The sequence below is a fragment of the Equus caballus genome, chromosome 29, assembly GCF_041296265.1.
Source record: "Equus caballus isolate H_3958 breed thoroughbred chromosome 29, TB-T2T, whole genome shotgun sequence".
Lineage (NCBI taxonomy): Eukaryota > Metazoa > Chordata > Mammalia > Perissodactyla > Equidae > Equus > Equus caballus.
In genome coordinates, this window is record NC_091712.1 from 25,000,228 (window position 1) to 25,012,691 (window position 12,464).

The 12,464-nt window shown below is 42.3% G+C and overlaps 1 protein-coding gene across 3 annotated transcripts in view; it reads left to right on the forward strand.

Annotated features, from left to right (window-relative positions):
* PIP4K2A (phosphatidylinositol-5-phosphate 4-kinase type 2 alpha) overlaps positions 1 to 12,464 on the forward strand; it is a 164,952-nt gene that overhangs the window by 92,964 nt on the left and 59,524 nt on the right. For all 3 annotated transcript variants that reach the window (XM_023631945.2, XM_023631946.2, XM_070255270.1), the window contains exons 2-3: positions 7,068 to 7,165; positions 8,989 to 9,085. In XM_023631945.2, coding sequence (XP_023487713.2) covers positions 7,068 to 7,165; positions 8,989 to 9,085 — 195 coding nt within the window. The remainder of the gene's footprint in view (positions 1 to 7,067; positions 7,166 to 8,988; positions 9,086 to 12,464) is intronic.

Consider the following 12,464-nt stretch of genomic DNA (forward strand, 5'->3'; position numbering starts at 1 on the left):
AGCCTCTTACGGTCCTCTTAGGCTTGCTGTTCAGCCCCATCCTATCACATGCCCTCTTGATTTCTGACCTCCTACATTAGCCTTTCATTTCTTCAGTTAACTATGCCTCCTCCTGCCACAGGGCCTTTGTACCTGCCTCCCTACTTCCTGGAACCCCTCTCCACCTGCCTTCTCCTGTGTGAATCTAGCCCCTCCTTCAGTCATCACCGCCCCCGTCCTGGTCCCTGCCTCTGTCATGCTTGCTCAGAGCCTGATGTCCTTCTCCTTCCCGACACTTGTCATTGCTGGGACTTTACATCTGTGCAGTTCTTCTTCATTTAATGCGTGTGCCCCTCTCGACTGTAAACACTGTGAGGGTGAACACTGGGGTTTGAACAGTGCCCAGCCCAGAGTTGGACGCTCACCTATTGGACTCATGAAAGGATGGGTGGTGAATGAATATCCATAAGGGAAATTCTCACATGGCACATTCCGTTTGGGCTACAAGCTTTTCATATTTTTTCCACGAGAGGTTTTTCAGAGCAGGAATGATAAAGCAAAAAGGATTCAAGAAGTTTCTGCTCTGCTTACTTTCTAAAGAAGATGCTATGACTAATACAGATTTCAATAGCATGAGGGAGGAATCGAGGCATTTGGGCTCCTGCTTCCAAACTGGGCTTTGCTTTCTCGGTGAGCTCTTGAAGCGTAGATGTGATGGGAGTCCTTATTTTGTTCTCTCCAACTTTTTTCTGTATAATTTGGGGAAGGCGATATGAAGTTGATTGCTCCTTTCTTGCCACCCTGTACGCATTCTTTGTTTTTATTTACCCTCTAATATTTCCACAAGATACAGAAAAATTGATCTAATTGTCATCCAGCTTTGTTCTAGTTGTGCTTATCACAAGACTTGGCTTTCTCTTCTGATTCTCTTTTTTTCAAACTTTGGTATTCCAGTGCTAGCACAAAGATATGTAATTTTTAATTTTTGCAAATACACTCTGAGAATTATTTAATATTGTAAGATACTTTGACTAAACTGAATGGGAGACATTATATGATTTTAAATTAGTCTAGCATTTTTGTTAAGTGGCAGTTTCATACATGTTTATGGACCATAACGTGAAGGAGATTTTAATAATATCGTATAGAATAAGCTGAAAGTGATGTCTGATTAAGTTATTGCAGTCATTTGATAGAAACAGAATTGTAACTTGGCCTTGCACGAATGCAGCTGAAAGAGAGTTATCCCAAGAAAACTACTTGCTGGAAAATTTATATAGATCATCAGTTGATACGAGTTGGGGATTAATTGGTGGTTGTAATTAAGGTTGTTTGGGATGAATATAAAGTGGTTATAGGTTATAATCCATCATAGTGCATTTTAAGGAGGATTCTGATTCTCTTATTCTATAATTAGATTACATCATCTGCTGTTTTAAGCATCTGCTGCTGTTTGTATCTGTACTTCTCAAACTATGCCAAGATGCCCTCGGGCTTTGCAGCAAATTCTCCAGGAGTGCCACGGATAGTTTACAATTGCAAGGGAATCGTGGCGATACTCAAAATCTATAAGACACCCTACAAACTGTTAGCTTGAGGGAGTTCACAGTTTCAGCTTAGATTGTACTGCATTCCTTTCCATGACATTCTATCTTTGGGAAGCTGGGTTCTCAGCACTTGGTGTGTAAGTACTCAGCAAGTGCCATACAGAAACCAGAGCGGATCGGAAGATGAGGGGGTTGCATCCAATCTGATCATCAGGTTTGAGAATCTCTGCAGTGCCAACACAGTATATATATGTTTGCATATATGTTTTTCTTTTTGTCATAGTTTTAAAAAAATTATTAGAGTACCTAATTTTTACAATAGACCTTTAACCTGATGCAAACAGCATATCAAGGAACACACTGAGAAGTCTTGGCCATCTTGTTGATGGCAGCTCTGTCCTCATAATTGCTCAGGCCAAGGCCTCGGAGTTGTGGCTTCTCTCTCACATCCCACATTGAGAACTGCAGGAAGTTATATTGGCTCTACTTTCAAAATATCTCCAGAATCTGACTCCTTTTCCCTCGCTACACTGCTGCCACCCTGGTCAAAACAGGCTGTTACTACAGTTCCTTGTAACTGGTCTCCCTACTTCTACACCTGTGCCCTCCCCCTACCCCCAATAATCTTTTTAAACCCTAAGTTAGGTGATACCATCACTCTAGCACCCAGAACCCTGCCACAGCTCCCATGTCACTGGGAGTAAAAGTGAGTCTTTCCAGGGACCTGCAAGGCCCTGAGGGACCGCCCCCCTCCTCCTTACCTCTCTGAGCTCAGCTCTTAGCTATCTCTCTCCTCACCTAATGTGCTCCAGCCACACTGCTCTCCTAGTCCCAAGCATGCCAGGCCTGCCCCTACCCCAGGGCTTTTGCACTGGAATCTAAATCTCTTATCTCTTTCAAACTTTGGCCTACCCTGACCACCCCCATTTTAAATACTCAGGGACCCCCAGCCTTGCACTGAGGGACATCCCTACCTCTTCTACCCTGTTCTTTTCCTTTTTTCCACAGTTTTCTAACATAGTAGACAATTTACTTCTAATATAATAATTTACTAAGTTTATTGTTTTATTTTCTGACTCTTCCCACTAGAATATAAGCTTTAGGAGGGCAGGTGTCTTCATCTGTTTTGTTCAACAGTGTATCGAAAGCACCTGGAAGAGTACTTGGCAATAATAGGTGTGCAGCAAATATTGAATGAATGATGTTCAGTATGTTGTTTAAAAATCTGTATCTTAGTTTTTTGTCTGTTTGAACTGTCAATAAAAGCGTATTCAAATCTTCCTCTATGATGATGGATTGTCCATTTTCCTGAGGTCCTAACAATTTTTGCTCTATACTTGCAGGCTAGTTAGATACTTAGAAGCTATGAATCCTGTCTATCTTCCTGGCTAATTGAACTTTTTATCATCACGTACAGACCTTCTTATCCTTAATAATGCTTTTGTCTTAAAGTTATTAGTTTATCTGATATTACTAAAGGTAAGCTAGCTTTTCAATGAACTTTGAGTGCTATTTAATGTTTTTTCTGTTCTTTAACTTTCAACCTTTTTGAGTTCTTACGTTTTAGGTGTTTCTCTTGCATATAGTGTATAGTTTTTAATTCATTTTGGCGCTCTTTGTTTTTAACGAGGAGTCCATTTGTGCCAAGTATGATTATGTATATACCCAGATTTATTTCTATCATTCACTTTCAATTTGTCCCACTTTTGCGAGGCTGGTTTTTTTCTTCTTTCTCACTTTCTTTTTTTAAAAAAAAATAAGTTTTGTTTTCTTACTCTGTTTTTTCCCTTCTAGTAGTTCAGAAGTTATATATTATTTCTAGTCTTTTAATGTTTGCCCTTGACATTTTCCCCTCGTGCTTAACTCTAAAGTTAACATCTTAACCCTCCTCCTGAACAATACATGAACACCATAACTTTTACCGTCTGTCTCCCAACCCACATCCTGTTGCTATTCAGTGTTTATTTTTGTCCTTTTTAGTCCCATAAATTGTGTTATTACTTTATATAGGTGATGTTTACTTATATTTATCCTCCTATTTACTAATTTATTTGCTTACTAATTCTTTTTGTATCTCAGACCTTCCACACACATTTACCTTCTTTCTGAAGTGTATCCTTAGACTCTAAATAATATGCTTCTAAAGCTTACAGTTTCTTTTAGTGAGGTCTGTTGTAGGTGCATTCTCAATTTTTGTTTATATGAAAAAGCCTTTATTTTGTTCTCATTTTTGAAAGACAGTGTTGATACGTGCGCGCATGTGCGCGCACGCACACACACGTATTTGATGTGTGTTTTCTTAACCAGCACCAAACACTTAACTCAATTCTGACACTACCTACCTGGAGATAGCGTAAAATCCCACAGATGAAGTGCTCAGTCCCACAAGACTGCCCCCATTTCAGATGCCAGTCGCAAGGCCAGGTTGTCACTCTGCTTCTCACTGCCGGGCTATAAACTGAAGGTTCCCTTGACCTTCTCCTCGGGTTCAGTTAATTTGCTAGAGCGGCTCAGAGAGAGACATTTATTTACATTTGCTAGTTTATCATACAGGATGTTATAAAGAATATGGATGAAGAGGTATATAGGGCAAGACCCAGAAGAGTCTGGAGCACAGGAGCTTCTGTCCCTATGGAACTGGGGTGCACCATGTGGATGGCTTTACCAACCCAGAAGCTCGTCAACTGATGTTGTTCAAGAGTTTATATGGCGCTTAATCTTCTCCAGCATCCCCCTTCCCCATCCCTGAGGTCAGTGGGTGGGGCTGAAAGTTCCAAAGCTCTAGTCACTTGGTTTTTCTGGTGACCAGCTCCATCCTGTGGCTGTCTAGGGGCTCCACCCTAAGTCACCTCATTAACATAAATTCAGATGTGCTAAAAAAGGGCTCCTGGGGCCTGCCCGCTGGCACAGCGGTTAAGTGCACACATTCTGTTTCAGCAGCCCCGGGTTCACGGGTTCGGATCCCGGGTGCGGACACGGCATTGGTTGGCAAGCCATGCTGTGGTAGGCATCCCACATATAAAGTAGAGGAAGATGGGCACAGATGTTAGCTCAGGGCCAGTTTTCCTCAGCAGAAAGAGGAGGATTGGCTGCAGATGTTAGCTCAGGGATAATCTTCCTCAAAAAAAAAAAAAAATTGATCAAAAATAAGATTTCCGGGGCTGGTCCCATGGCCGAGTGGTTGAGTTTGCACGCTCTGCTTCGGCGGCTCAGGGCTTTGCCTGTTGGCATCCTGGGCGCGGACATGGTACGGCTCATCAAGCCATGCTGGGGTGGCATCCCACATGCCACAACTAGAAGGACCCACAACTAAAAATACACAACTATGTATTGGGGGGCTTTGGGAGAAAAAGGAAAACTAAAAATCTTTAAAAAAAAAAGGGGGGGGGCTCCTTATGAATGACAAAAGACACTCCTATCACTCAGGAAATTTCAAAGATTTTAGGATATTTGTGCCAGGAACCTGAATAATGACCAAATATATGTCTTATTGTACCACTGAATACAATTTTATGTTGTCAGTAATTTTCCATTTTGAAGATGTACCACCACTGTCTTTGGGCTTCCAGTTTTGCTGTTGAGAAGTTAGCTGGCAATGCCATTCCTCTGTTGTGTTCTGTCTTTCCTCTCTGACCACTTTTCTTCTCTTTGCTTTTGGTATCCTTTAGTTTAACTGCAGTATATCTAGGTGTGGATTTTTCCTTAGATTGCTTTGTGTACATTAGGTATTACGTATCCATAGAATTATAACTTTCATGAGTTGTAGAAAATTCTCAGCCATTAGATCTTCAAATATTGTCTCTTCTTCATATTCTCCATTCTCTTCCTTTGAGATTCCATTTAAATTCACTCCAAACTCCCTGCCTTGACCACTTTTTTTTCTTAACCATTCTTTTGTATGTTCTGTTTCTGTTGTCGCTCTCTCTGGTATTCTAGGTAACTTCCTCAGATCGACCCCCCAGAATACCAGTTATCCAGTCTGCTGCGTAAGCCCTGGGTTAGAGGCTTTTTGCTTGTTTTCAGTTCAACAATTATAGTTTTCATTTTGTAAGATTTACTTGATTCTTTTCCAAATCTGATTGGTCATTTTGAAAGTCTCCTAGTTTACTCATTTTTGCCAGTCCATCTTTGACTTTGAACATTTTACACCTAGTTTTTGTTTTCTGTTCTTTATCTTATCATTCTAATAGCTGAAGTCTTGAAAATAATCCTCCATTTTTGTTTCTGCTGACTCCCACTCCTGTGATCTTTGTGAGCTCATATTTGGTTGATCTTCATCTGTGGGAATCCAGAGGCCTGTGCTGGGGATGCTTTACTACAGACGCATCTACGTTTACTTTCACCAGGTGTTGGGACCACTTTTGCCTCCATCAAGGGTCCTAGTTTAATGTTGAAGCCTTCTGTTGAGCTCCCCAACTTTCCTTTGGCTCAACTAAGTGTTGAAATTGCCAACTGTCTTTAGAGAAACCCCTCCTTTCTCTCTGGCTTGATGGTCACCACATTCCCGATGGATTAAACTCACTTTGGGGAAGGAAGGCATCTTGAAGATTTTCCCTACTTTCTGTGAACCCAGCAATGTGTTAACAACTTGCTTTATCAAGGAACTCATTTGTGTGTTTGTTTGTTTTGCTTTTGTGGCTGAGAACCCTTCCAAGTAGCTTCCATTTTACTGGAAGTATAAATCTTTAATGTGGTTTTTATTACAAGCAACAAGGGAGAAATAGCTTGGGAACCAAGATGCAAAAAATAATTAACCAAGAGAAAGTTCAGCTTTTTCAAAGTGGTGTGTCCAAAGCTGTCCCTGCCATTCACCAGCAAATAAACGGAACGTGATTCAACCTTTTGTCCTCTGTAACCACATCTTTGCTTTTGTCCTTGACCTCTATCCAACCCGTCTCCTTCTTCTTTAGTCCCAGAGCCATATGTCTTCTTCCTTTTCTTCCTTTAAGGTTCCTCTTCTGGTAAATTCATGCCTTACCCCAAAACTTATTTTTAAATTAAGTTCCTATAAGAAAAATAAAGACCACAAGAATAAGTGTTGCTTTTTGAGTACCCAAAAGAGTAAAGGAATAGTCAGATGCATTTATTCAACAAACACTTGCATCAGAAATTTGAAAGCCCTCTTTCTCAGATAACATTTTCTTTATAGGGGGAAGCTGTCCTGGACGTGTGATCAGAGTGCTGCGTTGAGACTCTGCAGGGGAAGTGGGAGGATAGGGATTGGGGGAAGCAGGACAGTTGGCCATGAGGGTTCACCCTCTAGAATTGCTCCCTTGCCACTGCTGTCCTGGAGGCCCCCACAGGCCCAGCAGCAGACAGAGACGAGCGGTGGGAGTTGGAGACGGATGTGAGGTGGGAGGCAGTGGTGAAGTCTGATGGGGGAGTGAGGAAAACAAGAGAGATGACTTAGATGGGAATAGGAAGGAAGGTGGCCCAGGACGTTCTTGTGTCTCAAAGTTTTCTTCACAAGATACGCGTTCAAGTCAAGCACTTCCCACCTAGATGGTAATAACCTGTGCCATTTATTTTGTATTTTTCCAGATCAATGAACTGAGCCATGTTCAAATCCCTGTTATGTTGATGCCAGATGACTTCAAAGCCTATTCGAAGATAAAGGTGGACAATCACCTTTTTAACAAGTAAGTACAAGTAATGACGACTTTTTCTAGAACTGATGTGGCTGCCAGAAGTATGATTTTTGTGAATTTCTGTAACCCATTATTTTTCAATGGGTGGGAGTAAAGTTTTGCTGATGAAGTTAATCCTGTGATAAACATAACCATCTGTCATTTTTCAGAAAAGAAACAGCAGGCCCTCGTGGGTAATATCCTTTTGCCATATGGCATATCATTCTCTATGAATATCTTATATGTTAAAAGTGATATTCTCATTACAATTTAAATGTTTGAAGCTGTAAATTGCTTGGATTTTTGAGCAGCTATGGACCTCAGCTGTATTACCCAAAACTCTGATATGATTACTTTATCAACAGGAATGACTACTTCATAGAATAATAAAGAACTAAGGTACATTTTTGTAAAACATAAATGGATGCCATCTTGGACATTGAGAATATTTCTCTTTCATTTGAATGTCATTGTGTGTTAGGCAGTGCACTGAGAGCCAGAGATACAAGGAGGTATGAGACGTGGCCCTGCCCTCAGGGAGCTCACAGTCAGGCGAGTGGTTGAAAACTGACACATATACAAATCACTGTAATTTGGTGTGCAGAGTACCACAATAGAGGGGGGTGTGTGTGTGTATGAACACAAAAGAGGAAGCAATTCCGAATGAGTGGGATGAGCCTCAAAGAACTCCCTCCCCCATGAGGATCAATTATGAAGTTTCTTAATGGACCATTGTTCTAATATGAAGCTGATGTGTTCATTCTTATCATAATACTGTTTAGAGGTTGGCCTTTTGAGGGGATCTTTTCTATGTGAATTTAGAACATGGTAATTTATATAAAACATGAAATAGGTCATTCAAGGAATGAGACCAGTCTTGTTTTGTAAGCTCTAATCAGCAAGGAACTGAGGACAAGTGTGGGGAGCGCTGTTTGTGGCTCGCTCTTCTGCCCTTCCCTGCCAAGCTCTCGGCTTTCCCTTCACTGTTCTCTCTGCGTGGCCTCTTCCCTCTCCGCCTCTTCCTCCTTGGGGAAGTGGCTGTAACATGTGGTCAGGATGAAAAGGTCCTGGAGTCCCAGTGCTCCTAGGCGGTGAGAGGAGACAAATGTTATCAGTCTGTCCCTCTGTCCCCCATATCGTGCTGTTTGTGGCAGTTGGTTCTATGAAGCACACCTGTACCTTCTGCGGGTCAGGAACTCCAAACACTTGTTTGGCGACACATAGAACTAGACGGTGGTGTTACCGCCCAAGGAGGGGTCATCTGCCCACTGCAAGATATACCAATAGTTGAGAGACAAGGTGGTAGGAGAGAAAGGGTTTTATTACGGCTTGCTAGCAAGGAAGAAAATGGCTGACTAATGTCCGAATGAAACATCTTTCAGAACAAAGACTGCTCGCCAGTTATATACAAGGCTGGTCTCCGGGTCAAGGAGGCATCTTGTCTTAGTTCCCGATAATCTTTTGTCTTATTGGATGTGCATCAGAGACCAGAGCAACACACTATACCCTGATCTTTCACTTGTCATTGATGATGGCTATCAGCATAGACCCTCTGCCCGGGGGTCATCACATTCCTAAGGAACTCACAAGAACAAAGTTATCAACTTGTTACAGCTGGGAGGGGCCATAAACTCTACAGAGCGTGTATATCTCCTGGAGGGTGCATATCCAGCTGGGTCAGTTAATCAGAGGTCATTCAAAGTTACAAAATGGTCTCTTTTCTACAATATGGCTTTCCTTATGTCAACCTTATGTTGAACCGGTTTCAGTGTCAGATTCGAATCTGGTTAACTCTTTGTCTATCTGAGCTTTATTCCACAATATGACTGTTTCAGAGAGAACATGCCGAGCCATTTCAAGTTTAAGGAGTACTGCCCGATGGTTTTCCGGAATCTGCGGGAGAGGTTTGGAATTGACGATCAAGATTTCCAGGTGAGTTGCTTTCGTTGACGTTCGCTTCAGATGAGTTTCATCGTGCCTTTTGCTTTGTGGGAAAGGAATTTACATTTTTGTCATGACAAGTAATTATATAATAGTAATTTTCATTTTATATAAGGAATTTTCAATGTTCTTTCTGAAATAAAGGATTCTTTTCATTTAGGAACTTCGATGCAATATGATTTCAGTAGTCGGTAGGAAAAGAAATTGTCCTTTGGGAAGAGAGCAAGTATGTGAGAGTTTATATAATAGGTCCACAGCCTGTGCAACTGTGCATGTGTGTGTTGAATTTGCATTTCCTGTACTTATAGAGGCCACTTTGGAATCCTAGAAATTTATTTTTGTTCTTGCTGATTTGCTGCTTTTCAAATTGGCCAACCCCGCCTCTTGCCCACAGCGTTTTTGTCAGAGGCCTCGCTCTGTGCACTGTGACATGGTGTGGCCTAGTGACCGCAGTGCTCTTGTCATCATCAGGAGCCCGCTGTCCTGGGAGCAGTTCTGTGGAGCGCCTTCCTTTGCTCTTGGTCCTCACCACATAAAAATGTGCCCCATTGCCTTGCTCCCCATATTTGCCTGGTTCTCAGTTTTAACTTTTAGAATCGAGATCATAGTGCTGTCCTTTCTGTTGGGCCCTGCTCATTTTTCCTAAGAAGGGGCTTGCCCTCAGTTACCTGATTTCACGCAGCCAGCCAGGTTTGTAAAAGCCACGAAAGAAATCTCCCTTCGGAGATGCAAGGGCTGCCTTCTGGTCTTTTACGACAGTCTAATTGTTTCACTGTCAGAGTACTGACTTACTTTAAATCCTTTCAAATCTAGTAAACACTTTCTCTCCTTTGCTCTCAATGGGAAATCCTAATTTATCCTGCATTAAGTGCCATATTGCCATCCTGGGTGACCTTGCAAGTTGAATATTGGCACAGCTTACCCTCTATTTTTCCTTAATGAAAGGGTCCCTGAGGCAAATGGAGCTTAGTGAGTACACTTTCCTAAAGATTTGTGGGCCTCCCTGCCCTGCCCTGCCCTGTTCCATTGTTGAAAGTTTCCAGGAATTTCTCACATGCTCATTCAGGCATGAGAAACCTTCAGGCTGCCGCGTTCTGAAAAAGCGATGCTGGTCAGGCTGCTGGTGACGTTCCCTCCTTGGTGGACCAGGGCCCAGGTTTCCACGGAGGTCTGTGCTCTGAGCAGCAGCTCGGGCACACCCTGCAGAGGGCTGAGGGGAAGTGGGACCAGGAGCATGTGGGCTCAGGGTTTACTTTTAAAGCTGCGGTGGAGTCCACGCTCAGGTTTGGGTTCCATGTGTAGGAGAGAAAACTCAGATCAAGCCAGACTTGAAATTTACCACTGAAAAAATAAGTCCGTTTTGAAGAATAAATTTTGGAATAATAAAAAGGAGTAATTCTACATTATTTGAGCACTGTTACTACATTTAAAGAGGCCAAATGAAAATAAACTGAGTACTTTAAAAGGAATGAACAGCTGAGAACTTGTCTGAGTCCTAAGAAGGTGTCTGCCGGACTCTCTCATGCTCAACTCAGGTGTGTTTCTTCCTTCATCCCCTCTTTTTTTTTTAAATAAAACAGCTCCTCCGGCATTTCATAGAAATTGACTTTTGGGGGCCTTGCTACAAGATCTTATTAGCTTCCTCAATTCGTTACCAAAAAGAAGTCCTTGTATTTCTTCTCATAATCAGCCCTGGGAAGTGAGATCTAAAATGGACCCACTGCATCCTGCATTCTGTGCTGCAGCAGATAAAAGTAGTTTTTTAAATTTCCTAAAATGACCCATTTAGTTGCTGAAATACTACCACCTTTTTTCCCCCAAAAACAAAACCATGGAAGGTGATATTTAAGTAAGTGCCAATTGCTGAGTACAAAGTTTGCAGGCAAATTAGGCAAGTGGAAGATGATTCACGCCTGCACTAACTGGCAAGTCTGTTAAGCTCTGTGAGATCAGTATAGAGGAGAGCCAGTGTGGGTATAATTAATATTTGAACACCGCTCCTTTGCTCAGTTATGCCTGGTGCTTTGTGCATTTAAATTGTTGCTTTCTCTTTGGCAACTGTGTTTCTATTTAAAAAAAAAAAAAGGCGGGTGTTTAGAGATACACCAGTTTCCCTCCTCGATCCCATGTTCCTTTCCCAATATCCATACCTCTTAAAAAATTTCCAGCAGGGGCAGGGCCCCTGAGTTTAAACCAAAGATAAGATTATACATGTGGGGCTCCACCCTGTTTCTTGGCTACCTGGAAAAAAGGAGGAAGTTGTGCCAACTCTGGCTCTGGGTCCTTGCCTCGAGGGCCCCTGCGCACTGCAGGGGTGAAGGCCCTGGCCGGCAGTGGAATAGGCCTGGACCAGCGGGGCCTGTCATCTCAGCTGCTGGGCACGTGGATGCACCACTGCCCAGATGTTTCATTCATTGTGGCCAGAACAAGGAATAGGTATCTGTTGACACATGTAGAACCAAATTGAATACTCTTTCCCACTCTGATCTGAAAAGTAGGATCAGTGACCTGGGGTCTTGTCATCTTTTGGGGACACTGCATTGCCAAAGGGGACCAGGCCTCATGCTACTTTGCTTTGCCTTTTTGCGTTTATTTTTCTTAGGTGCTTGCTTGTTGGACGAGTGGCCTTTAAATCAGCGAGGTGATAAGGAGCTCTGCTGTCTGGTTCATTTAGTATTCAAACCTTCAGATTAAATCAAATGGATGAATGGTCTCCACCCACCGTGTGTGTGTGTGTGTGTGTGTGTGAACGCCATTTAGCTGCACCTGAAAAAAGTCAGCATTGATCACTCTGATCAAAGAGCACAGTAGTTAGCCTACCTAACTGACTTCTACTAGCGAACTTAAACTTCTTGAAAGGAACTGAGAAGCCTTCTTGCAGTCCCCGTAAACATTTGTATCTTTCCTTTGGTTTTGATTTCTTGAATGTCTTTTAAAAATAAAACTTAATGGGGCTGTCCCAGTGGCGGAGTGGGTAAGTTCATATGCTCCACTTCAGCAGCCCAGGGTTCCCAAGTTTGGATCCTGGGCGCAGACCTACACACCACTCAGCAAGCCATGCTGTGGCAGCATCCCACGTCTAAAGTAGAGGAAGATTGGCACAGATGTTAGCTCAGGGCCAAGCTTCCTCACAAAAAAAAAAATCAAATAAATAAATAAAAATAAAACTTTTTCTTGCTCTTAAAGAAAGATTCAAGCAACAGTTCTGGAATAGTCATCATCAATAACAGTATCACCTAACATACAGCTGTAAACCTGTTTGTGTGTCTGCATGCCTAGTGCTTCGAGATTCAGAACTGTCTTCAGTTCTTTGGTGCTTCTCAAAATTACTTCATTGGTTTGTCATATGCTCAGAGTTGAACTATGCTCT